Source organism: Somniosus microcephalus, chromosome 3 (assembly GCF_052327205.1).
Source record: "Somniosus microcephalus isolate GS21.2 chromosome 3, FLI_Smic_1.0, whole genome shotgun sequence".
Lineage (NCBI taxonomy): Eukaryota > Metazoa > Chordata > Chondrichthyes > Squaliformes > Somniosidae > Somniosus > Somniosus microcephalus.
In genome coordinates, this window is record NC_140989.1 from 301,484,451 (window position 1) to 301,510,808 (window position 26,358).

At 45.6% G+C, this 26,358-nt stretch overlaps 1 protein-coding gene across 2 annotated transcripts in view; it reads right to left on the reverse strand.

Annotated features, from left to right (window-relative positions):
* frem1b (Fras1 related extracellular matrix 1b) overlaps positions 1-26,358 on the reverse strand; it is a 295,010-nt gene that overhangs the window by 211,612 nt on the left and 57,040 nt on the right. For both annotated transcript variants that reach the window (XM_085982850.1, XM_085982849.1), the window contains exons 4-5: positions 6,288-6,598; positions 5,806-6,005 (exon numbers count right to left, since the gene is read on the reverse strand). In XM_085982850.1, the coding sequence (XP_085838976.1) occupies positions 5,806-6,005; positions 6,288-6,598 (511 nt within the window). The remainder of the gene's footprint in view (positions 1-5,805; positions 6,006-6,287; positions 6,599-26,358) is intronic.

Genomic DNA, 26,358 nt, shown 5'->3' on the forward strand with positions numbered 1-26,358 from the left:
GCAGCCAACGCTGCGGCTTACCCACGAGGTTATGGAGGCTTCAGGGTCCTAATGCCTGTCGCTTCCAGCCTGTCGGTTCCAGACTGGTGAGGATTGAAACCTCTCTTCAACGTCCTGTCTTCGGACGAAGCCGCCGTGGAACAACTGCCGCAGGGTTCGAATCCTGACTCGTCGCCAATGTTAAGTCTGTGGGTTGTATTATAAATAATCACAGACTCCACTGTTAACAAAATAAAACACGTCTTTACTATTCAGAGGCTCGGGCGATTCTGCCCTAGTTAACGTATCACAACCCTTATATACTGGTGTGGTCACTATCGGTATTACAGTATACATGAGCCAATAGATAGTGCCACCCTAAAGTAGTGCTCTTAAAGGCGAACGGTTACATTCTATAGTTCCCTTAAAGGTAAACGGTTACATACACAACAGACCAGACCTCATTTTGATAGATTAGTGCATGTAGAATTGCATCCTATTCCCAGAGGAATAAGACAAGATGGCAGCATGAAGTTATGTGAACGCCTGACTAACCATGTTGGATGCTGCTGCAGAAATACTTCAAATACAGTATGTCATGCTTTCAATAGCACTGGTGATCAACAGCCAGTATTTCCTATTTATTGTGCCCTCCAAGATGCTATCTGTTATAAATCTCATCACCATGAAGAAACGACTCATGAAATAACACTGGACGGCCAGCTGGTGGCGCTATCCAAGGAGTATAAATACTTGGGCGTGGGCCCAGCTTGCCCAGGGACATTTTGTAAGACAGGAACTAGTGAAGTACAACTAGACCTCCATGTTCTGAAACAAGTTGATTACAGCCTTGCTTTATACTCAAACCAAGAGTGTAGTCTTATTACATCACTATTTACTATATCTGCACATCTAACATCATACACAATGACCAGGAGGCACTGTTTTTTCATGGGACAGGGCAGTAGAGAGCCAGTTACAGAGCTGGGCCATCTGCTGCAAGGACCTTCAGCTACCATGCAGCATAGAGCTGGCTCATTCAATGAGAGCGCCAGTCAGCCATGGCTGGAAACTTGGTTCCACCTCCTTCCAAGAGTGCTGCAACGCTGGTCTATGGGGATGGTGTCATGGAGTGGCGCAGAGGGCCACCAGTCTCACAAGCAGCATCACCTCCGCTTCAGCAGTCATCCAACAGGAGTTGAGTGCTGGGGTGGTCCATCATCTGCCTACACATTCATATCTGTACTTCGGGTTTCCTTTCACTTCAATTATGCCTGTCACTTATTATTCTCCTCCCACTTCAGCCGTGGCAAAGGCTAATGTATTGAAATGCTTTGCGAGTCTTTCCAAAGGCATTCAAAAAAGTTTTCAACAATTCCAACGGAAAGGGCAAATAGGGAGGTGGCAAAGGCTTTAAACTAGTAAGATGGTGGGGGGGGGGGCGGAGGGATCTACAAGAAATGAAATCAGTCGAAATATAAACAAAACAGGAAAGTAGAGCATAGGAAGTAAGGGAGGACATTGATGGCCAGGGAATAAATAGAGTTATAGAACAGGAGTGCAAAAAGATGGTTAAAAATAAAGTGAAAGAAACTGCTATTAAAAATAAGTTAAACTGTCTGTACAGCAATGCACAGAGTGTCCATAATAAAACAGGGAAGCTGGAGGCAATCGTGCATTGTGAGGAACCAGACATAATAGGGATTACTGAGACATGGCTACAGAAAAATCTGGACTGGGAATTAAACATTGCAGGTTATTACATATTTAGAAAAGATAGAGAGGGAAAAAGGGGAGGTGGAGTAGTTGTACTTATTAGGGAATAACATAATGGCAGTAGAAAAAAGTGACGCAGCTATCAGCAAGACAGAAATGGAATCCATGTGGATAGAGATAAAAGATAATAAAGGATAAATCACACTAATATCTGCACTCCATCCACCACCTTAAACATTGACTCCCTCCACCACCGGCATACCGTGGCTGCAGTGTATACCATCTACAAGGTGCACTGCAGCAACTCGCCAAGGCTTCTTCGGCAGCACCTCCAAACCCTTGACCTCTTCCACCTAGAAGGACAAGGGCGCATGGGAACACCATCACCTCCAAGTTCCCCTCCCAAGTCACACACCATCCTGACTTGGGAGTATATTGCTGTTCCTTCATTGTCGCTGGTTCAAAATCCTGGAACTCCCTCCCTAACAGCACTGTGGGAGTACCTTCACCACACAGACTGCAGCAGTTCAAGAAGGCGGCTCACCACCACCTTCTCAAGAGCACTTAGGGATGGGCAATAAATGCTGGCCTTGCCAGCGATGCCCACATCCCATGAATGCATAAAAAAGGTAGTGTACAGGTCACCTAATAGTGGAAGGGAGGTGGAGGAAGAAATATGCAAACAAATTAGGGAAATTAGTAAAAATCGTGGAATAATAATCATGGGAGAATTTCAACTACCCCGATATTAATTGGACAGAAGAGGCAAGTAAAGGAGATAAAAGGAATGGAGTTCCTATAATGTGTATAGGACTCCTTTCTAACCCAATATGTAAAAAGTCCAACAAGGGAGGATTCACTATTGGATCTACTAATGGGGAATGAACCAGAGCAGATAAGAGAAGTAAAAGTATGGGAACATCTAGGCAATAGTGACCATTAAAAATGCGCTTTAAAATAATAATTGAGAAGGACATAAGTATGACGAAGACATGAGTAATAGATTGAAGAAAAGCTGATTTTGAGGGGCTGAGAATAGAACTCGGGAAAATATAATCGACAACAATATTGGCAAACAATGACGTAGAACAGCAATGGGAAACATTTAAAACGGTGTTCACAGAGTCCAGGAAAAAGATATTCCACTAAAAAACAAGAACAAGCTGAACACTAATGAGGCACCATGGATAAATAAAGCCATAAGGGAAAAATTGAGGGTAAGGAAAGAGGCATACACTAAGTACATGGACCGCAGGGGAGAGCATGACAAGAGAGAATATGAAGAGATTAGGGAGGCAAAGAGGAACTATTAAATTAAATTATCAAGGAACATAAAACAAAATAGTAAAATATTTTACAGGCAAATCAAAAAAAAAGGAAGGTCGGGATGGGAATAGGGTCACTAAGGGAAGGACAAGATAATACCACAGGCAGTGATACAGAGATGGCAGAAATATTAAATAATTACTTTGCTTCAGTATTTACCAGGGAGATAGAACAGGTGGACATGACATTCGATTATGAGATTAGTAATGAAATAACTGCATTTAAAATAAAAAGAGGAGCTATATTAAATAAACTAATCAAACTCAGAGGAAAAAGCCTCTGGTCTGGATGGATTACATCCGCGCATTTTTAAAAGAATCTAAGGAAGAGATAGCAGAGGCATTGCTGCACATATTTAATAATTAATTAGAAAAAGGTGTAGTGCCAGAGGACTGGCGGATAGCTAACATAATACCTATATTTAAGAAGGGAGCTAGAACATTTCCAGGGAACTATAGACCAGTCAGCTTAACATCGGTGGTAGGAAAAATAATGGAATCCCTACTAAAAGAGAAAATAGAAGAACATCTAGAATTATAATAAATAGTCAGCATGGATTTCAAAAGGGAAAGTCTTGCTTGTCCAACCTCATTGAATTTTTTGAAGAAGTAACAGAGAGAATAGACAAGGGTAATGCAGTAGATGTAATTTATCTAGATTTTCAAAAGGCCTTCCATAAGGTACCACATAATCGACTAATAAATAAGGTCAGAGAATGCGAAGTCATGGGACAAGTAGCAGAATGGATAGCTAGCTGGCTTCAAGACAGAAAGCAGAAAGTAGGGGTAAAGGGTAGCTATTTACAGGTTAACAAGGCCATAAAAAAAGCAAACCAGGCACTAGAGTTTATTTCTAGAGGGATAGAATTGAAAAGTAGTGAAGTTATGCTAAACTTGTATCGAACCTTGGTTAGACCACACCCGGAGTACTGCGTATAATTCTGGTTGCCATATTATAAAAAGGATACAGAGGCACTGGAGAGGATGCAGAGAAGATTTACAAGGATGATACCAGAAATGCAAAGGTATATCTATCAGGAAAGGATGAACAGGCTGGGTCTCTTCTCTTGAAAAAAAAAGGCGGAGCAGTGACCTAATTGAGGTCTTTAAAATTATGAAATGTTTTGATAGAGTAGATACAGAGAGGGGGCTAGATTTTACCAGCCCTGAGGAGGCGGGTCTGGAGGCGGGACTGCTGGGAAAATTAAAAAGAATGGAAGCGGATCCTGAAACCGCTCCCAACCCGCCTCCAACCAATCTTCCCGGGAGTCGGGTCCCCGATTTGCACAGGGACCCAACTCCTAGCGGTGGGAAGAGGATTACAGCCACTTAACTGCCTGTTAACAGGTAGTTAACAGGCAGTTAAGAGGCTTTTTCCCCATTTTGAGACTTCTGCTGTGGGCTTCCTGACGTCGGGGAACCCCGCCAGGGTAAGTGAGGCATGCTGTGGGTCTGTTAAAACATTTGTGTATAAATGACAGCTGCAGAAGTGGTGTGAAGGATGCAATAGGACACTGGTGAGTACCAAAGGTAAGGAAATGTTGGGAAAGTCATTTTTAATGTGTTTAGATTTTTCTGTAGGTGACAAGCTTTGAAGTGTTTGTGTGGCCTCACCTCATTAGGAGAAGTGACAGATCACTTCTGTACCCTCACCTGCAACTGCCATCTGTTTTATCCTAAGGAGAGAGTCATTGGAAAGCCTGAGTGCAAGGGCTCACCTTTGTACAGTGATTGTCAGTGTTTGACAGCACCTCAATGCTGTCAAACACTGTCAAATCATCTGTTAAAAAAAATGGTTCATATCCCGTTAAGAAATCCGTCAGATGAAACGTCATCAACTGACGTCATCTGACACCGGCTTTCCCTTAATTGGCCAGCAAGCCCGCAGGGTGGGCTTAACAAGGCCAATCAGGGGAAAATAGCGTCTGTGCGTCAGACGTCGCTGGGGGTGTGACTAGAACCCAGAAGGCAGCAGACCCGCCCCCAACTCGTCTCGGCAGGTAAAATCCAGCCCAGATTGTTTCCACTTGTGGGGAAGAGCATAACTAGAGGCCATCAATATAAGATAGTCACCAAGAAATCAAATAGGGAATTCAGAAGAAACTTCTTTACCCAGAGAGTGGGGAGAATGTGGAACTCACTACCACAGGGAGAGGTTGAAGCGAATAGTATAGATGCATTTAAGCATATGAGGGAGAAGGGAATAGAGGGTTATGCTGATAGAGTTAGATGAGGAAAGACAGGAGGAGGCTCGAGTGGAGCATAAACGCTGGCATGGACTGGTTGGGCCGAATGGCCTGTTTCTGTGCTGTATATCCTATGTAATCTTTAATTGCCCTTTCCCTTTAAATGTCATTTAACGCAGTTTTTTGCTCCCACCACTAGTGTATTGCCTGCACCCAACCAATGTTTTTTTTTGCTGCTAGTGTGGAAGTGGAAAGAAAATAAATGTTTTCTGGAGCACAGCTTACGAGGGCTGAATAGTGGAGAAGTGAGGATGGTTAAATAGATAAAGTGAGTATGGAGTTTTGGCTGATTACCTTTGGGAATCAGGGAACGTTCATGGAGAATATTACCACAGGAGATTAAATGACTGGAAATGGAGTCCATGGTACTGTAGATTGTGCATGGTTTGTAGAAGGAGTGTTCTGGTTGGCTATTTCTCTTTCTATGCAGTCTTATATTCCTTAATATAACAGCTTAATAATAAGCCACCACATAAGTTGTCCCTTTAGATTTACACATTTATTCAATTACTTTAAAATGTTTTTGACAAAATGATTACCTGAAGCAAGAATCTGCTCCTTTCATCTCTGACCTCTACTCTAATTGGAATATAGTCAGTATCAGGAGAGGGTGGACTGAAGTGTTGATATTTCAGCCCCATTGCTAGGAAATCTTCACAGTTAGCCTTTAGGAACCACACTTCCTTAACACCAGTTGGGCAGGCCTTGTTGCTGGGACATGGAATTTTAGCCTGTCTTACTGAAGAATTGAAATTGTCAATACTTTATGCACATACACATAAACTAAGCATTTTCATGATTGAACAGTTACATTTATTTGACACATATAGATGTAACCATATCAATATATGATTACTTGAATTTATATATCATTTATGTAAAATGTTTCCTAAGTATGTTCTTTATTTAATTGGCACCTATAAGTTACTAAATCATATAACTTCAGTACACGTAAACCTGTTATAGCGTGTGACATTCTGACATTCAAATACTTTTTTAAAATCACAAAGTCAGTAGTTACCTTTCCTAACGTGCTGTTTCAGTGCAGCGTCTAGTAAATTTCCTTGTCCACGATGCCTAGGATCATCAACAATAAGCTGTCCATGGGCTGGAACAAGGGCCTCGGTCGATAAGATCTTTACTGTACAAATTGTATCTATTCTGTTTACATTGTATTTGAAAGACACAACATTTTTGTCAATGGGATTTGATACCCCATAAAACTCTTGGACCTGAAGGCCAACCAAGCCGAACTTGATGATACTGGATTTAGGTTCTGTAATTTGCACATTCAAAAGGAATGTTTCCATAAAGGTCTGAGATTCTGTGAATCTGGAAATGAAAAGAAAAATTTTAAATGTTGGGCACCTCTGTACCTCCCCCAGCCTGCCTTTTACAGTTATTTAGCAGAATGCCATATTACAAATACGCAGTTATTGACTAATTTAGCAACAATTTTAGTGCTTTAGCATCTAAATGCAATTTTAATCAATAACTGTAACAAGAGTGCACTGGTATGAAGTAAGAACTGTCAAAGAAAGAGTTGTGAGGCTGAACCTTCACAACCTAGTTTCCAACTATAGCATAGAGTTATATTCTGTTAAATATGACAATTTAGCAAGATGTTAAAATCATCTCTTCTCTATTTATTTATGTTTCAGATTTCTTTACTGATATTTTATTAACAAAAGGACTGAGCTATTAAGAACATAAGAAATAAGAGCAGGAGTAGGCCATTTGGCCCCTCGAGCCTGCTCCGCCATTCAATAAGATCATGGCTGATCTTATACCTCAACTTCACTTTCTTGCACTATTCCCATATCCCTTGATTCCCTTAATATCCAAAAATCTATCGACCTCTGTCTTGAATATACTCAACGACTGAGCCTCCACAGCCTTCTGAGGTAGAGAATTCCAATGATTCACCACCCTCTGAGTGAAGAAATTTCTCCTCATCTCAGTCCTAAATGGCCGACCACTTATTCTGAGACTGTGACCCCTGGAACTAGACTCCCCAGCCAGGGGAAACATCCTCCCTACATCTACCCTGTCAAGCCCTGTAAGAATTTTGTATGTTTCAATGAGATCACCTCTCATTCTTCTAAACTCTAGAGAATATAGGCCTTGTCTACTTAATCTCTCTTCATAGGACAATCCCCCCATCCCAGGAATCAGTCTGGTGAACCTTCATTGCACTCCCTCTATGGCAAGTATATCCTTTGTTAGATAAGGAGACCAAAACTGTACACAATATTCAGGTGTGGTCTCACCAGGGCCCGATATAATTGTCGTGGTTTGCTGTGCACTTCACAACATGGCACAGCGTCGTAACTTGCAGATTCCTGAGGACCAAGTGGCTCCTCACATATCCTCCTCAGATGAGGAGAGCGAAAACGAACATCCTGCAGAGGCCCATCAACCAGCGGCAGCAGTACGCGAGAACATAGCTGCCCGGGATGCAAGGAACGCACTCATCTTGGCCAGATTTGCTTAGCCTAGCCACTCAAGCACTTATGCCTCGCATCTTCTTACCTGAGCATCGACAATGGCCACGAACCAGCTGATTCCTACCAATTTGACCACTATACTGACAATTGCAAGTAATCCTAAGCCCTCAATGTGGAAGTCCCATTCGCGAAATGACAAACGCCACAACTACAGCAGTAGCCATCAGATTTTTTATGTACATGATTCATATGATGGCTTTTACACATAAAACATCAAATTTCACCCTAGTGACTACCCTTGTGACTATTTGTGCAGTATCTTTCTCTTACACCTCTCGACACCTTTGGCGGGCGTCCTCTGGGGTGGCGAACCTGTGAGGGCTTGTCAACAGTCTGCTGCTCCTGTGGCTGTGCAGGGGTTGAGACGCTGATCTCAGCTGGGTGTGGATTCTGGTGGGGCTCTGACCGAGGGCTCTGCAGTGGCATGGAAGTGTGAGCACTTGGAGAGGAGCCCCCACTTCCTTGATGTCTGCCACCAACTTCCCTCTCATGGGTCAGGTCTCCCTCATCGCTTGCAAGTGGCTTGAGAGCACCTTGCTGCACATCAGGGGGGCTATGGGGACCCGTATCTGCACTGGCAGTCCTACTCAGAGGGACTGCCATGAAGGTCTGGTTTCTCTGCTCAATAGCTGCCCATCACTCCTCCAGAGATGTCAGTCTATTTTGAAGACTCACCATGTTTTCAACACTCTGGCGACTTAGCTCCTCCATGGCCGTAGCCATCCTCTCATCTATTGTAGCCATCCTTTCCATGGAGGTTGCCATCCTTTCCGTGGTGATGCGTTCATGCACCAATGACTCCACAAAGGCTCTGCTCATGTTTGCTATGGACTCCTCCATTCACTCCACACTCGCAGCGACCCTGGAGACAAAACCTGCCAGAGACTCCTGCACCTTTTCCTGGAGTGCCATCACCGCTGATACTGTGGATGGACCCAGAGGCAGAGGGTCGACATGCAGCTGAGCCGAGCTGGCAGAGTCCTGCGCCCTCCGACTAGGACTCTCCACTGCTGTCCCTGTCTCCACAATGTGCTGATGCTCACTTGTGAGCTGTGATACACCAGGTGACAACTCTATGTCCCGAAGGTCCCACCGAGGTGTGAGTGCCTGCGCTGGTGCTGGATGCGCTGAATTCTGCTGACGCTGCGCCCTCAGAGGTTGCAGCTTCCTCTGAGGAGTCTTCAGGCTCATGCTGTTCCTCCTGGCTAGTGGGGACGGGTGCTTGCGATAGTTCTGTGGGGGAGTAAAGGAAAGAGTCAGAGATGTGATGCCAAGGTTACATGCACATTATCATTAGTTCATCTGTTAGAGCTTCCGAAACATTATCAGCGACTCATGCAATGTCAATGAGAGAGATGAAAAACTATTCTTTCACCAGCTTGGTGTGATGCACCCGTCTGTCCGTCCCCCACATGCGCGTCATCCTCCAGTCCTACGATCTCCAGGACTGCCTCCTCCCAGGGGGTGAGGTGGACTACTGATGGTGGCCCTCCTCCTGTCCTCGCTCGTTCTCTTTTATTGTGAGCTCTCTTTTCCTACAATGAGGGAGACAAGTGGAGGTTGAGTGAGAATAAAGGAGTGAGGATAGAGAATCCATAGCATAGATGCTTAGAAGGAGACAAAGATGGAGTGAGGTGCCAAGACCAAGGGCCCTCCCTGTGTGTTGTCAGTTGTTTTCATAGCATCAAAATGATAGGGAGTGTGAAGGCTGCATAGTCGAATAGTTGGGTGAATGTGACCAGAGAGAGAGAGGGAATGGGTAAGGGTGCATGGATGTCAGTGTCAAGTGGGATGTGGAGGAAGAGATTGCTAAAGCTGAGTGCTGCTGAGGAAAGGCAATGGGGATCAGATTGAGAGTGATGGGAAATTCATACTCACTTTTCCAGTGCGCTGAAGGTCATGAAATCTCTTCCTGCACTGTATCCAGGTTCTGCGGGTAGCTGACAAGGAGTTGACCTCCTCTGCCACTTGCAGCCACACAGCCTTTGTCTGCTGGGGAGGCTTCTTCCTCCCTGATGAAGGGAAGAGCACCTCCTTGTGAGCTCTTGCTCCCTCCACTAAAGCCTGCAGGGCAACGTCGTCGAATCAGGGTGCAGACCTCTGTCTTTCTATGGCCATTCTGCCTCCAGCTCAGTGTATCAGCAAATGCCAAAAGGTTGGCAGCCTGCAGAAGAAGCAAAGCTTGTTGCCGACCTTAAATGCAGCAGCAATGATGACGTCATCGGAGGCAACTTTCAGACTGGAGAAACTCATTTGCCATGGGTTCCCACACGCTGGAACTCAATTGGGCAATTTAGTTAAAATTGCAGCAATCTCCCACATTGAATTAGATTCGTGGGGCTAACATGAAATGCGGATTACACGACACCAACCCGCACCTGAATGAAAGTCCAGCCCAATGACTCTATGACCACATCCACTGGTTCCCCCTTATCTATTCTGCTAGTTACAATCTAGTTAAACATATGCTGCTGATTAACTTCAAGGGACTACATACATGCCGTGAATAAATGCTCTGACTGGTGCGGTGCTGACTCGTGCAGAGCAGCACAGACCTGGGTTTGTTTGCTGATATCTGTTAAGTTAGGTGATCGCAGCTGGGCCAGCTGTAGACACCAAAACTGGACTCAGTGTCCCCAGGCTAAGGTTTCCAATGGTATCCAGTAACATGTCTACTGAAGAGTGCACATCAGCATTGGATGGGGAAGGTGTTAGTTGTGATGCCTTCCAGTGTTGTATAGCTTCACAACATGCAACACTTATGAAGAATAGCAACTGGACAGGAAGGCTGCTGCTACCTGTGAAAATGTACCCCACAATAAGTCAACACTTTCAGGAGAAGAAGGGAGAAATTTGGAAGAAAAAAGTAAATGATTGTGTGTGATGGGGGATTATTATTGAAAACAAAGCACAACTTTCTACTAATTACATCTCATATATTGGGAGGTGACCATTATATTTTGGGGATAATGTTTAAAAATAAATATAATTTAGTTCACATCCAATAGCATTAAAGGAATGATTCAGCGATCCTACCTGGAATATCATGGGACCACTGCACTCTCTTGGGACTTTGCACTACTAGAGCGGCAGCTGAGTTCACCCATTTCAGCAAAGGCAACTCATGAATACCATTAGAATAGGCTGTGGATGTATTTTTCACAAGTAATGAGAGTGCTATGATTGGCATGGGGCGGGATATCTGGAAAGCCTTTCCTCTGGTTACAGGTCCAGATAGCAACCTGTGTGCCATCAACAGCCGTCTGGACTTTTGGGAAAGCTTACACCTGGCACAAATGCATACCCTCTCAGGCTAATGCTTACTTTCCATGAGAAAAGTGATGAAAAGTGTTTTTTCCTAGCAAACAGGGCTTGCATTACATTGGTACAGATAAGACTGACAGATTTGGCAAACATCTCTATTGGTGGCTTGGAAGGATTCAGTGGCGTACAAATTTAATGATGTAATCACCTTCACAACCAAAAACAGAACCGTCCTGGTGATGGAATTTGTCTGGAGTCAGGCACGAGGAATTTGGTTACTGCCTTCCTCATAGAGCATAGACAATGAAGCAGTGCTTTTCAGACATACCCAGGACGTGCCAGATGTGAACACAGCTGATGGGGTAAGAGTGAGTGTGTGTCCAAATGCCACAGGAGCATCACACCTGTTTGGATTTCTTCCACAGAAGCTGTGCTTCCTCCAACAAATCTATAGAAATGACCAAAGACATTCCCAAGCTAAGCTGCTTGCTGCAAGTGAAATAGCAGCTGTCAGGCAGACTTGCTTGAAAAGGATTGGGGAAGAACTGTTTTGCATTGCAAGAAAAATGTTAAACACCAACATGTAGGAATGCACCATGGAAAATTCAGATAAAGATATCCAAAAGGCAAAATAAACTTTAGATCCAATACTAAACAGTTAAGCATACTTTAAGAAGCAAGCTGGCAATGGTCATCTACCAGCACCTGGACAAGTAGCACTAATGGAGTGAACAGGTAAAAAAACATCACTGACTGGCATGGGACTGAAATTAAGAGCCGTAATGAAGCTTTTGCACGACTTTCAAAAAAAATTGCCTCACTTGCAAATCATATGCTGCATCCTGTTTACCCAATTCAGTGATACACATGTGCAGAATGTGGGAAGAATGTAGGATTGTTCAATTGACCCTTATATGTCTCGATATATATTAAAATTCTTGCATTCGTGCACAGTTCCTGTCAATTTTTTCCACTATACTTGCTATATCCACATTTATAATTAAAACAGCTGTTGTAAATGTATCATAATATAATGACATCCTCCTGCCACTGGAGCTGGTGCAATGCCAGCATTGGTGGGATGGTGTAGTTAATGTGACAAGCTTACATTATAAAAATGGACATAGCCATTTATACTGGAAATATATAAAAATCAGGACAGAATGTATGACTTTAATATGGGGACTGAATTATGTCTGCACACCCTGATCCATTTATCCCTCAGATTCTAACTCTGCTTCAGCTGAAAACTACATTTTGTCTTGACTCCTATGTGCAACACCTTGGGAGATCCATTTGTCTTAACTAAAAACATTAAACATATTGGCCCAGATATTCCAATCCCTACAGGTGTGTACGCGCTGTGTACCCACCCGTAGGGACATCGGAAATGCCGGTTTCAGGCATGCACAGCGCATGCACTGAAAACCGGCATTTCCGATCGGTCAAGAATGGTCTTGACAGATCCTCCGGCTGCCCTGGAGAAGGGCCTCTGCGGGCAGATAGTTCCGCTTTTTGGAGACCCTCCACCCACAGAAAACCCTTACAATTCTTACGCCTGGTTACTAAGATAAAAGTTGAAAAAAGTTAAAAAAAATATTTTTTTCACTGATTTATCATTTAGAAATACTTCAAAAAAGATGTTTATTTTTTAGCCCCGTAAAAAACGTATTTTATTTTCAAAAAACTACATTTTTGTTTAAAATACTTAATTTATTGTAATTTCAAGTCATTTTAAAAATGTGATTTTTTTTTTAAACATTTATTTAAAGTTTTACTATGTTTTTTCATTGATCTCCATTCATATATTTGACAGGTCTTCCTGGGACCAACATCCTTGCGGGGAGGTTTGCTATTACTGTTTGGGGGGGTTTAAACAAACTTGGCAGGTGGATAGGATACAGAGTGGAGCTATAGTAGGGGGTGATGCACAGCTAAATATAGAGGAAAAAACAAGTCAGCCTGGAAGGCAGAGCAAATATGTAACGGCACAAGGGAGTATGACAAGGCTGGATGGCATTTATTTTAATGCAAGGAGTCTTGCGAGTAAGGCAGATGAATTGAAGGTGTTGATGAACACATGGGAGTATGATATTGTTGCTATCACAGAGACATGGTTGAGGGAGGGGCAGGACTGGCAGCTCAATATTCCGGGGTATAGAATCTTCAGGCAAGACAGAGGGGGGTGTAAAAGAGGAGGGGGTGTCGCAATATTAATCAAGGAGTCAATTACTGCTGTAAGGAGGGATGATATCTTAGCAGGTTCCTCTAATGAGGCCATATGGGTAGAACTTAAAAACAAAAAGGGGACAAGCACTTTGCTGGGAGAGTACCAAAGACCCCCAAACAGTCAGGGGGAGAGAGAGGAACAGATATGTAGGCAAATCTCAGAGAAGTGTAGAAATAATAGGGTATTAATTGTAGGGGATTTCAACTTCCCCAATATTAACTGGGATAGTCAGAGTGTGAAAGGCTTAGAGGGTGCGGAATTCTTAAAGTGCATCCAGGAGAGCTTTTTGAACCAGCATGTAGAAAGTCCTACAAGAGAGGGGGCGGTATTGGACCTAATTCTAGGGAATGTAGCCGGGCAAGTGGTAGACGTGTCAGTGGGAGAGCATTTCGGTGACAGTGACCATAATTCGGTGAGATTTAAGGTAGTCATGGAAAAGGACAAAGGTGGACCGGAAATAAAGGTTCTAAATTGGGGGAAGGCCGATTTTAATATGATAAGGCAGGATCTGGCCAAAGTGGACTGGGATCAGCTACTTGTAGGAAAATCCACATCAGAGCAGTGGGAGTCTTTCAGAAAGGAAATAGAGAGAGTACAACGCCAACATGTTCCCGTAAAGGTCAAGGGTGGGACCAACAAGCCCAGGGAACCCTGGATGTCAAGGGATATACAAGAGTGGATTAGGAAAAAAAGGGAGGCTTTTGGCAGATACAAAGGACTAAAAACAGTGGAAGCTCTAGAGGAGTATAGAAAGTGCAGGGGGGTACTTAAAAAAGATATTAGGAGAGTGAAGAGGAGGCATGAAAAAACGCTGGCGGGCAAAATAAAGGAAAATCCCAAGGTATTTTATAAGTATATTAAGGGCAAGAGGATATCCAGGGAAAGAGTAGGGCCCATTAGGGACCAAAGTGGCAATCTGTGTGTAGAGCCGGAAGATGTAGGTGAGGTTTTAAATGAATATTTTGCATCTGTGTTCACTATGGAGAAGGACGATGTAGGCAAAAAAATCAGGCAGGGGGATTGTGATATACCTGAACAAATTAGTATTGAGAGGGAGGAGGTACTAGCGGTTTTAGCAGGCTTAGAAGTGGATAATTCCCCAGGCCCAGACGAGATGTATCCCAGACTGCTGTGTGAGGCAAGGGAGGAGATTGCATGGGGCTCTATCACAAATTTTCAGAACCTCTCTGGCCACAGGGGAGGTGCCAGAGGACTGGAGAGCAGCTATCATAGTACCATTATTCAAGATGGGTAGTAGGGATAAACCAGAGAATTACAGGCCAGTGAGCCTAGCATCAGTGGTAGGGAAATAATCGGAAAAAATTCTGCGGGACAGAATTAGTCTGTACTTGGAGAGGCAAGGATTAATCTAGGATAGTCAGCATGGCTTTGTCAGGGGGAGATCATGTCTAACGAATTTGATTGAATTTTTCGAGGGGGTGACTAGGTGTGTGGATGAGGATACTGCAGTTGATGTAGTCTACATGGACTTCATAGAAACATAGAAGATAGGAGTAGGCCATTCGGCCCCTCGAGCCTGCTCCGCCATTCAATGACATCATGGCTGATCATCCAAACTCAGTACGCTGTCCCTGCTTTCTCCCCATATCCCTTGATCCCTTTAGCCTTAAGAAATATATCTAACTCCTTCTTGAATATATTTAATGAATTGGCCTCAACTGTCTTCTGTGGTAGAGAATTCCACAGGTTCACCACTCTCTGGGTGAAGAAATTCCTCCTCATCTCAGTCCTAAATGGCTTACCCCTCATCTTTAGACTGTGCCCCTGGTTCTGGACTCCCCCGCCATCAGGAACATCCTTCCTGCATCTGGTCTGTCTTGTCCTGTTAGAATTTTATAAGTTTCAATGAGATCCCCTCTCATTCTTCTAAACTCCAGCGAGTATAAGCCCAATCAACCCAATCTCTCCTTGTACGTCATTCCTGCCATCCCAGGTAACAGTCTGGTGAATCTTCACTGCACTCCCTCCATGGCAAGAACATCCTTTCTCAGATAAGGCGACCAAAACTGCACACAATACTCAAGGTGTGGTCTCACCAAGGCCCTGTATAGCTGCAGCAAGACATTCTTGCTCCTGTACTCGAATCCTCTCGCTATGAAGGCCAACATACCATTTGCCTTCTTAACTGCCTGCTGCACCTGCATGCTTACCTTCAGCGACTGGTGCACAAGGGCACCCAGGTCTCGTTGCACTTCCCCCTCTCCCAATCTATTGCTGTTCAGATAATAATCTGCCTTCCTGTTTTTGCCACCGAAGTGGATAACCTCGCATTTATCCACATTATATTGCATTTGCCATTCATCTGCCCAATCACCCAACCTGTTCAAATCATACTGGAGTTTCTCTGCATCCTCCTCACAGCGCACACGCCCACCCAGCTTTGTGTCGTCTGCAAACTTGGAGATATTACATCTAGTTCCCTCGTCTAGATCATTAATATATATTGTGAATAACTGGGGTCCTCGGACCGATCCCTGCGGTACCCACTAGACACTGCCTGCCACTCGGAAAAAGAGCCGTTTATTCCAACTCTTTGCTTCCTGTCTGCCAACCAGTTCTCTATCCAAGTCAGTACCTTGCCCCCAATCCCATGTGCCTTAACTTTACACGCTAATCTCGTATGCAGGACCTTATCGAAAGCTTTCTGAAAGTCCAAATACACCACATCCACTGATTCTCCCTTATCTATTCTACTAGTTACATCTTCAAAAAATTCCAGTAGATTAGTCAAGCATGATTTACCTTTTGCAAATCCATGTTGACTTTGTCCGATCCTGTCACTGTTTTCCAAGTGCTCTGCTATTACATCTTTTATAATGGACGCTAGCATTTTCCCCACTACCGATGTCAGGCTTACCGGTCTATAATTCCCCGTTTTCTCTCTACCACCTTTTTTGAACAGTGGGGTAACATTAGCTACCCTCCAATCCATGGGAACTGTTCCAGAGTCTATAGAATTTTGGAAGATGACCAGCAATGCATCTACTATTTCTAGGGCCACTTCCTTAAGTACCCTAGGATGTAGATTCTCAGGCCCTGGGGATTTATCGGCCTTCAATCCCGTCAATTTCCCTAACACCAATTCCCTACAAATACTGATTTCATTCAGTTCCTCCCTCTCATTAGACCCTATGTTCCCCGACATCTCTGGGAGGTTATTTGTGTCCTCCTTTGTGAAGACAGAACCAAAGTATATATTTAATTGGTCAGCCATTTCTTTGTTCCCCATTATAAATTCCCCTGATTCTGACTGCAAGGGACCTATGCTTGACTTCACCAATCTTTTTCTCTTCACATATCTATAAAAGCTTTTACAGTCAGTTTTTATGTTCCCTGAAAGTTTACTCTCATACTCTATTTTCCCCCTCTTAATTAATCCCTTTGTCCTCCTTTGCTGAATCCTAAACTGCTCCCAATTCTCAGGTTTACTGCTTTTTCTGGCCAATTTATATGTCCTCTCCTTGGATCTTATGCTATCCCTAGGTTGAGTCACCTTTTTTGTTTTATTTTTATGCCAAAAAGGGATGAACAAATTCTGTAGTTCATCCATGCAATCTTTGAATGTTTGCCATTGCCTACCCACCGTCAACCCTTTGAGTAACATTCCCCAATCAATCCTACCCAACTCGCGCCTCATAGAAACATAGAAGATAGGAGCAGGAGTAGGCCATTCGGCCCTTCAAGCCTGCTCCGCCATTCAATGAGATCATGGCTGATCATCCAAATTCAGTACCCTGTCCCTGCCTTCTCCCCATATCCCTTGATCCCTTTAGCCTTAAGAAATATATCCAACTCTTTCTTGAATATATTTAATGAACTGGCCTCCACCGCCCTCTGTGGCAGAGAATTCCACAGGTTCACCACTCTCTGGGTGAAGAACTTCCTCCTCATTTCAGTCCTAAATGGCTTACCCCTTATCCTTAGACTATGACCCCTGGTTCTGGACTCCCCAGCCATCATAAACATCCTTCCTGCATCTAGTCTGTCCAGGCCTGACAGAATTTTATAGGTTTCGATGAGATCCCCTCTCAATCTTCTAAACTCCAGTGAGTATAAGCCCAATCGACACAATCTCTCCTCATACGTCATTCCTGCCATCCCAGGTATCAGCCTGGTGAATCTTCGCTGCACTCCTTCCATGGCAAGAACATCCTTCCTCAGGTAAGGCGACCAAAACTGCACACAATACTCAAGGTGCGGTCTCACCAAGGCCCTGTACAACTGTAGCAAGACATCCTTGTCCCTGTACTCGAACCCTCTTGCTACGAAGGCCAACATACCATTTGCCTTCTTAACCGCCTGCTGCACCTGCATGCTTACCTTCAAAATCAGGACTCTAGTCTCTGAGTCAACCACTTCACTCTCCATCTTAATGAAGAATTCTATCATATTATGATCGCTCTGCCCCAAGGGGCCTCGCACAAGATTGCTAATTAATCCTTTCTCATTTCATAATACCCAGTCGAAGATGGCCTGATCTCTAGTTGGTTCCTCGACATATTGGTCCAGGAAACCATCCTGTATACACTCCAGGAATCCCTCCTCCACAGTATTGTTACTAATTTGGTTGGCCCAATCTATATGTAGATTAAAGTCACCCATGATAACTGCTGTGCCCTTATTGCACGCATCTCTAATTTCCCGTTTAATGCCATCCCCAACCTCCGCATTACTGTTTGGGGGGTCTGTATACCACTCCTACTAACGTTTTCTGCCCCTTGGTATTTCTCAGTTCTACCCATACAGATTCCACATCATCAGAGCTAATATCCTTCATTACAATTGTGTTAATCCCTTCTTTAACCAGCAATGCTACCCCACCTCCTTTTCCTTTTTGCCTGTCTTTCCTGAATATTGAATACCTCTGGATGTTGAGTTCCCAGCCTTGGTCACCCTGGAGCCATGTTTCCGTAATCCCAATCATATCATATCCGTTTACCTCTATTTGCGCAGCTAATTCATCCACCTTATTACGAATGCTCCTCGCATTAAGACACAAAGCCTTCAGGCTTGTTTTTTTAACACTCTTAAACCTTTTAGAATTATTATTTACTGTGGCCATGTTTGATTTAAACCCTTGATTTCTCTGACTGCCACCTTTGCTTTTCTCCTTCCTGTCTTTTGCTTCTATCCTTGTTTCCCTTTCCTCTGTCTCCCTGCACAGGTTCCCAACCCCCTGCCATTTTAGTTTAAACCCTCCCCCAGAGCACTAGCAAACACTCCCCCAATGACATCGGTCCCGGTCCTGCCCAGGTTCAAACCGTCCAGTTTGTACTGGTCCCACCTCCCCCAGAACCAGTTCCAATGTCCCAGGAATTTGAATCCCTCCCCCTGGCACCATTCCACTAGCCACGTATTCATCTTCATTTGACTTCAGTAAGGCTTTTAGCAAAGTCCCGCATGGGAGACTGATCAAGAAGGTAAGAGCCCATGGGATCCAGGGCAATTTGACACATTGGATCCAAAATTGGCTTAGTGGCAGGAGGCAGAGGGTGATGGTCAAAGTTTGTTTTTGTGACTGGAAGCCTGTGTCCAGTGGTGTACCACAGGGATCGGTGCTGAGTCCTTTGCTGTTTGTAGTGTACATTAATGATTTAGATATGAATTTAGGAGGTATGATAAGTAAATTCGCAGATGACACGAAAATTGGTGGAGTGGTAAATAGTGAGGAGGGAAGCCTCAGGCTACAGGACGATATAGACTGGTTGGTTAGATGGGCAGAACAGTGGCAAATGGAATTTAATCCTGAAAAGTGTGAGGTGATCCATTTTGGGAGGACTAACAAGGCAAGGGAATACACAATGAATGGTAGGACCCTAGGAAGCACACAGGATCAGAGGGACCTTGGTGTGCATGTACATAGATCCCTGAAGGCAGCAGGACAGGTAGTTAAGGTAGTTAAAAAGGCATATGGGATACTTGCCTTCATTAGCCGAGGCATAGAATATAAGAGCAGGGAGGTTATGATGGAGCTGTACAAAACGCTAGTTAGGCCACTGCTGGAATACTGTGTGCAGTTCTGGTCGCCACACTATAGGAAGGATGTGATTGCATTGGAGAGGGTGCAGAGGAGATTCACCAGGATGTTACCTGGGCTGGAGCACTTCAGCTATGAAGAGAGACTGGACAGGTGGGGTTGTTTTCCTTAGAGCAGAGAAGGCTGAGGGGGGGGCCTGATTGAGGTGTACAAAATTATGAGGGGCATAGATAGGGTAGATAGAAAGGAACTTTTCCCCTTAGTAGAGGGGTCAATAACCAGGGGGCATAGTTTCAAGGTAAGGGGCAGGAGGTTTAGAGGGGATTTGAGGAAAAACTTTTTCACCCAGAGGGTGGTTGGAATCTGGAACTCACTGTCTGAAAGGGTGGTAGAGGCAAGAAGCATTTAGATGAGCACTTGAAATGCCATAGCATACAAGGCTACGGACCAAGTGCTAGAAAATGGGATTAGAATAGACAGGGCTTGATGGGCCAAAGGGCCTCTTTCTGTGCTGTATAACTCTATGGCCTAGAAATTCGGTGGGGCCCCAAACGGGGCGCCAAGCTCGCCTGGGCGCCGGAATTACCGCTGCGAACGGAGCCATTGCGCCTGCCGGAAATTCAGTTTGAGCGCTCCAAGAGGGACGCGGGGCGCTGCTCGAGGCGCCCCGCGACCCTCTTGGGGCACTGAAACTGAATATCGCAGCGCAACATGCCGCAGTGCTACGGTACTGCAGGCCTTCCTCCCCTTCTTAAGGGGGAGGGCCTGCACCAGCGCGATGACCGATCGCGAGTGCCGGCAAAAGAACCCAGCACCGAGGAGAAGTGCCGGGATCTCAGGACACAGCCGGCACTGCCCGGGGGGGGGGGGGATCAGGAGGCTGGGGATGAAGGTGCTGGCAGGCAGCCACCAAAAAAAATGGCCACCCCGCACCTCCACCTTAATTTGCGCCACTACCGCCACAGGTAGGCCCCGTGAACTGGGCGCAATTTGCGACCGGTGTTACAGAGGCGGGCGCGACCAAATATCACGATCGGGGCGGTAGCGGGGCGCTGCGCACACCGATGACGTCATCGGTGGCGGCGCAGCGCTACAGGCTAACGCCGCCATTAACGCCCCGCTAAATATCGCGGGAGGCGTGGCCAGTGGCGCTAAAGCCACTGAGTGCCCTCTTTAGGCTCTAACTGGTGGCGCAGCCCACCGAATTTCTAGGCCTATGACTCTAAAATATGTTCCAAAACACTGCCTGATTGCGCTGGTTCATGAAAGATTTTATGTTCTATTTATATTTGACCCTGAAATGAGCTTCTGACCACATATCTGCAGCATAACCACCTCTTTCCACCTCGGTAACATTGCCCGTCTCCGCCCCTGCCTCAGCTCATCTACTGCTGAAACACTCATCCATGTCTTTGTTGCCTCTAGACTTGACTATTCCAACGCACTCCCGGCCGGACTCCCACGTTCTACCCTAGGTAAACTTGAGGTCATCCAAAGCTCAGCTGCCCGTGTCCTAACTCGCACCAAGTCTCGTCCACCCATCACCCCTGTGCTCACTGGCCTTCATTGGCTCCCGGTTAAGAAACGCCTCGATTTCAAAATTCTCATCCTTGTTTTCAAATCCCTCCATGGCCTCGCCCCTCCCTATCTCTGTAATCTCCTCCAGCCCCACAAACCCCACGGGATATCTGCACTCCTCTAATTCTGCCCGCTTGAGCATTCCTGATTTTAATCACTCAACCATTGGTGGCCGCGTCTTCAGCTGCCAAGGCCCTAAGATCTGGAACTCCCTCCCTAAAGCTCACCACCTCTCTACCTCTCTTTCCTCCTTTAAGAAGCTCCTTAAAACCTACCTCCTCATCTGCCATAATTTCTTCTTATAATAACATCAGACCATAAGAAATAGGAGAAGACCATTTGGCCCTTCAAGCCTACTCTGTCATTCAATAAGATCATGGCTGATCTTTTACCTCATCTCCACTTTCCTGAACTATCCCCATATCCCTTGATTCCCTTAATATTCAAAAACCTATCAATCTCTGTCTTGAATATACTCAACGATTGAGCCTCCACAGCCCTCTGGGGTAGAGAATTCCAAAGATTCACCACCTTCTGAGTGAATAAATTTCTCCTCATCTCAGTCCTAAATGGCCGACCACTTATTCTGAGACTGTGACCCCTGGTTCCAGACTCTCCAGCCAGGGGAAACATCCTCCCTGCATCTACCCTGTCAAGCCCTGTAAGAAATAACAACAGAAAATGCTGGAAAAACTCAGCAAGTCAGGCAACATCCGTGGAGAGAAATTTGAGTTGACGTTTCGGGTTTGACCCTTCTTCAAAACTGGAGAGAAAAGGAACTAGATCGAAGGCAGGGCTGCGATCGGACAAAAGAATAAAAGAACCAAAAGAAGTAAAAGAGATTAGAAGCTAGACGAGATGGTAATAGGCTGTAATTAGGTGTAAAGTGTACTGGCAGGGCAAAAGATAGCTGCCAGGTGTGAGAGAGAAACAAAAGGAAAGGGGGGGGGAAAGGAAAGGAGTGGAAAAATATAAGTGAAAATGAAATAGGGGCAGAGGTTATGATCTGAAATTGTTGAACTCGATATTGAGACCGGAAGGCTGCAGACTGCCTAATCGGAAGATGAGGTGCTGTTCCTCGAGTTTACGTTGAGCTTCCGTGGAACAGTACAAGAGGCCAAGGACGGTGAGGTCCTGTAAGAATGTGGCTCGGTGTCAAATTGTTGTCTTATAATACTCCTGTGCAGCGCCTTGGAACATTTTACTACATTAACGGCGCTATATAAATACAAAATGTTGCTGTTTGGCGAAATGCACCTGGACATCTGTGCATGTGTCATTGTGGATGTGCTGTGGACGGGCTCAAGTGTGGATGTCTGAAGTTGAGGCCCCATCCCCAAAGACTCTGAGTGAAAAGTATAATTGTGTCTTGTTTACCCATATTACTTTAGAATCAAGTACTGTTGCTGTAGTGTATGTGCTTTAAGTCAGAACTATTTTTTACAGCTCCTGTATACTGTAGTACCGGCAGTGACCACATCGGTATATAAGCTGTGCGCATGCCTCTGTACCCCAGTCTAGAGATTACCCTCCTCCAGTAAAGACCTGTTATTTGTTTATGTACAGCATCCGTGTAATTATTTATCCACTGAACCACGGATCTAACAGTGGCGACGAGTGTTGATGCGAATCTACCTGCAACATAAAAAAAAGTCGAGTCCAGGAACACGGGCGTCGACCGCGAGCAACCGCCCAGCAGTCAGGCAGAGATCCAACTTCGCTGGGGAGGCTGTGGAGAGCCGGGCTTGGTTCCCCAGCCACAACGAGCAGTAAGAGACCGACGACAGGTCCAGAGCAGACCCTTCCCGAGCAGCGGCGGCTGGAGCCGACCGCCGGCAGAGAGAGAGAGCCGGGCAGCGTCGACGGGGTAAGAAAGAGGGTGAAGAGAGCAGGGCGCAGCCGGGGGTTGATCACCGAGCAGCGTCGAGGAAATATACTGCAAATTGGAGAGAGGGTAAGAAACAGCCGGGTTCTAGACTGAGCGGCGTCGACAAATATCAAGAGAAGAACGCGCAGAGCACAGCCAGGGATCACGGGCTGATCAGGGTCCGTGGGGCGAAGCAAGGGGAGACGCCATCGAGCCGCAGAGAAGCACGGACAGCGCGGGAGACGCCATTGAGCCGCGGAGAAGCAGGGAGAGCGCGGGAGGTGCCATTGAACCGCAGAGAAGGAAGAGCGCGGGAGACGCCATTTTGCGAAGCCGCAGTGGAGAAGACAGGCGAGCGCGGGAAGGAAGGAAAGCGCGGGAGACGCCATTTTGTGCCAGCGGAGAAGAAGGGGAAGTGCGGGAGGCGCTACTGGTGATAGTTAACGCACAACCAAGGATGCCGAAGAGTGGCAGTATCTCTACGTTCGACAATGAAGTCGAAGATTGGGCGACATATATGGAACGTATTGAGGTGTACTGCAGGGCGAATGAAGTGCCAGATGCTAATAAAGCACTGGTTCTGTTAAATTCCATGGGTGCAAAAACTTATGGGTTACTGCGAAATCTAATAACCCCAGAGAAGCCAGTAAACAAGAATTTTGAAAGCATAGTAGAAATCCTACAGGACCACTTAAACCCCACACCGCTGCTGATAGCAGAACGATTTAAGTTCCATAAAAGGAACCAACACAAAGACGAAAGCAATGCGGAGTACCTAATGGAACTGCGCAAGCTATCGAAATACTGCCAGTTTGGAGCGGGACTAGCAGACACGTTAAGGGACAAGTTTGTGTGTGGGCTACAAAGTGAAGGAACCCAGAAACGGCTTCTATCAGAAAAGGACCTTACGCTGGACAAAGCTTTCAGTATGGCAGTAGCACACGAAGCAGCCGCAAGGGGCGCTGCAGAGATACAACGGAGACCGCAAGAATATGGCACCAACGAAATGACCTATGGAACAGGGAAGTGCTATCGCTGCGGCAGAACAACACATGACCAGAAAGATTGTTGGTTCAAGGACCAAGTGTGCAGACAGTGTGGGAAAGCAGGACACATAGCAAGAGTCTGCAGGTCTGGGAAGAAAACCAACAGTAAGAAATCTCCACAGGAGAAGTACAAAAAGGTACACCAGGTGATGGACAGTGGTTCAGACGAACAGAAAAGTGACACAGACTCCGGAAGCAAGGAGCTGGGTTGTCTGAAACTACATAATGTAACCGAAATGGAGGATCACCAGACTATCTGGGTTACACTCAAGATAGACGGAGTCCAAGTGGAAATGGAATTGGACACAGGGTCAGCTCTAACAGTCATAAATCAAAGAGACTACAAGCGGCTATTTTCACACATACCCTTGAAAGCTACAGAGATTGTCTTGAAGACGTATACAGGGCAAAAAGTCTACCCCAAAGGAAAAATAAGGGTGAAAGTGACATATAAAGGTCAGGAAATACCTAAAATGGATATATATGTATTGACAAATGGAGGACCACCACTGCTAGGATGTGAATGGATCCGGAAGATACATTTAGACTGGCATTCCATATAGGCACTGAAGGTGGAGGCCAAAAAGGATGACGACGTCACACCTGGACGACTGTCAAAAATGCTAACTGACGCAAAAGAAGTGTTCCAGGTGGGACTAGGAACACTAAAAGGAATAACAGCAACAATTAAAATAGAGGATAATGCAAGCCCAAAGTTTCTGAAGGCCAGACCAGTGCCTTATGCGATCAGACCAGCGGTTGAAGCAGAGCTGGAAGGGTTGGAACGTTCAGGAGTACTGTCCAAAGTGGACTGGAGCGAGTGGGCTACACCCATCGTTCCTGTAATGAAGAGGTCGTTGAGTAATACGCCTGGGGAACCAAAGAAGGTCCGCATCTGTGGGGATTTTAAGGTGACTGTGAACCCAGTCCTTCACACGGTGCAATATCCGCTTCCACGAATTGAGGATATTTTCGTCTCGCTATCTGGTGGTAAACGCTTCACAAAAATTGATCTAGCCCAGGCGTACTTGCAAATGGAGGTAGAAGAAGCTTCGAAACATTACCTTACGATCAACACCCATAAAGGTCTCTATCAATACAACCGGCTGGTGTTTGGAGTAGCCTCGGCTCCGGCTATCTGGCAAAGGGCAATGGATCAGGTCCTGCAAGGGATTCCAGGGACCCAGTGTTATTTGGACGACATCTTGGTCACGGGCGAAAATGACGGTGATCACCTCGCTAACTTGGAGAAGGTGCTCGCCAGATTAAAGGAATATGGGCTACGAGCTAATCGCCACAAGTGCGAGTTTTTCCAGAAACAGATCTCGTATTGCGGCCAAGTCATCGATGAAGAGGGGTTACATAAGTCCCCTGACAAGATAGAGGCAGTAGTCAAGGCTCCAGCACCGGAAAATGTGTCACAACTGAGGTCGTTCCTCGGGCTGGTAAACTATTACTACCAGTTCTTACCAAATTTGTCTACGGTATTACACCCGCTGAACACCCTACTGCAAACAGGGGTACCATGGAAGTGGGATGACGAACGTAGACGAGCTTTCCAGAAGTGTAAAGAATTGATCACATCAAAAGAGGTGTTGGCCCATTTCAACCCAGCACTACCAATTCATTTGGCATGTGATGCATCACCCTACGGCATTGGAGCGGTGCTGTCGCACAAATTCCCAGACGGGTTGGAGAGGTCAGTAGCCTTTGCGTCTCGGTCACTAACCTCAGCCGAGCGCAACTACGCCCAGATTGACAGGGAGGCCCTCAGCCTAGTATGGGGAGTAAAAAAATTCAACCACTATCTGCATGGACAGAAGTTCACCTTGCTGACTGACCACCATCTTTAATCCTAAGAAGGGCGTGCCAGTAATGACTGCACAGCGGTTACAAAGATGGTCCCTGTTTCTAGGGGCGAATCAATATGAAATAGAATATAAAGGCACGAGACAGCATGGGAACGCTGATGGGCTATCGCGCCTACCACTGCCTACTGTGGAGGAAGCACCAGCAGTGGACCCTGTCGAGATATTTTATTCGTCGATAATTGAACGATTGCCAGTAACAAACGCGGATATAGAGGAGACCAGCAATGATCCGACGCTGTCACAGGTATATGAATTGACGGTGAGGGGATGGCCAACACATGGCGACTCACTGTTGCCAGCATTCTCATCCAGAAGACAACAGCTGTCAGTATGCCAGGGGACAGTGATGTGTGGATCCAGAGTGGCGATTCCACCCAAGTTAAGGGAGAGAGTGCTAAATGAGCTACATGAAGGTCATCTGGGGGGAGTGAAAATGAAAAGCCTAGCTAGGGCTTATGTGTGGTGGCCGGGAATCGATCAACAAATCGAAGACCTAACTAAGAGCTGCTTAGGATGCCAGAAGGTCCAAAATGCACCACCACATGCCCCTCTACACCCATGGGAGTGGCCCTCCTCTCCATGGCAACGGGTGCACATTGATTTCGCTGGTCCATTCATGGACTCAATGTTCTTAATAGCAGTGGATGCTCATTCAAAGTGGCCAGAGGTGATAAAGATGTCTTCAACCACTACAGAGAAAACGATTGCAGTCCTACGGACCATATTTGCCA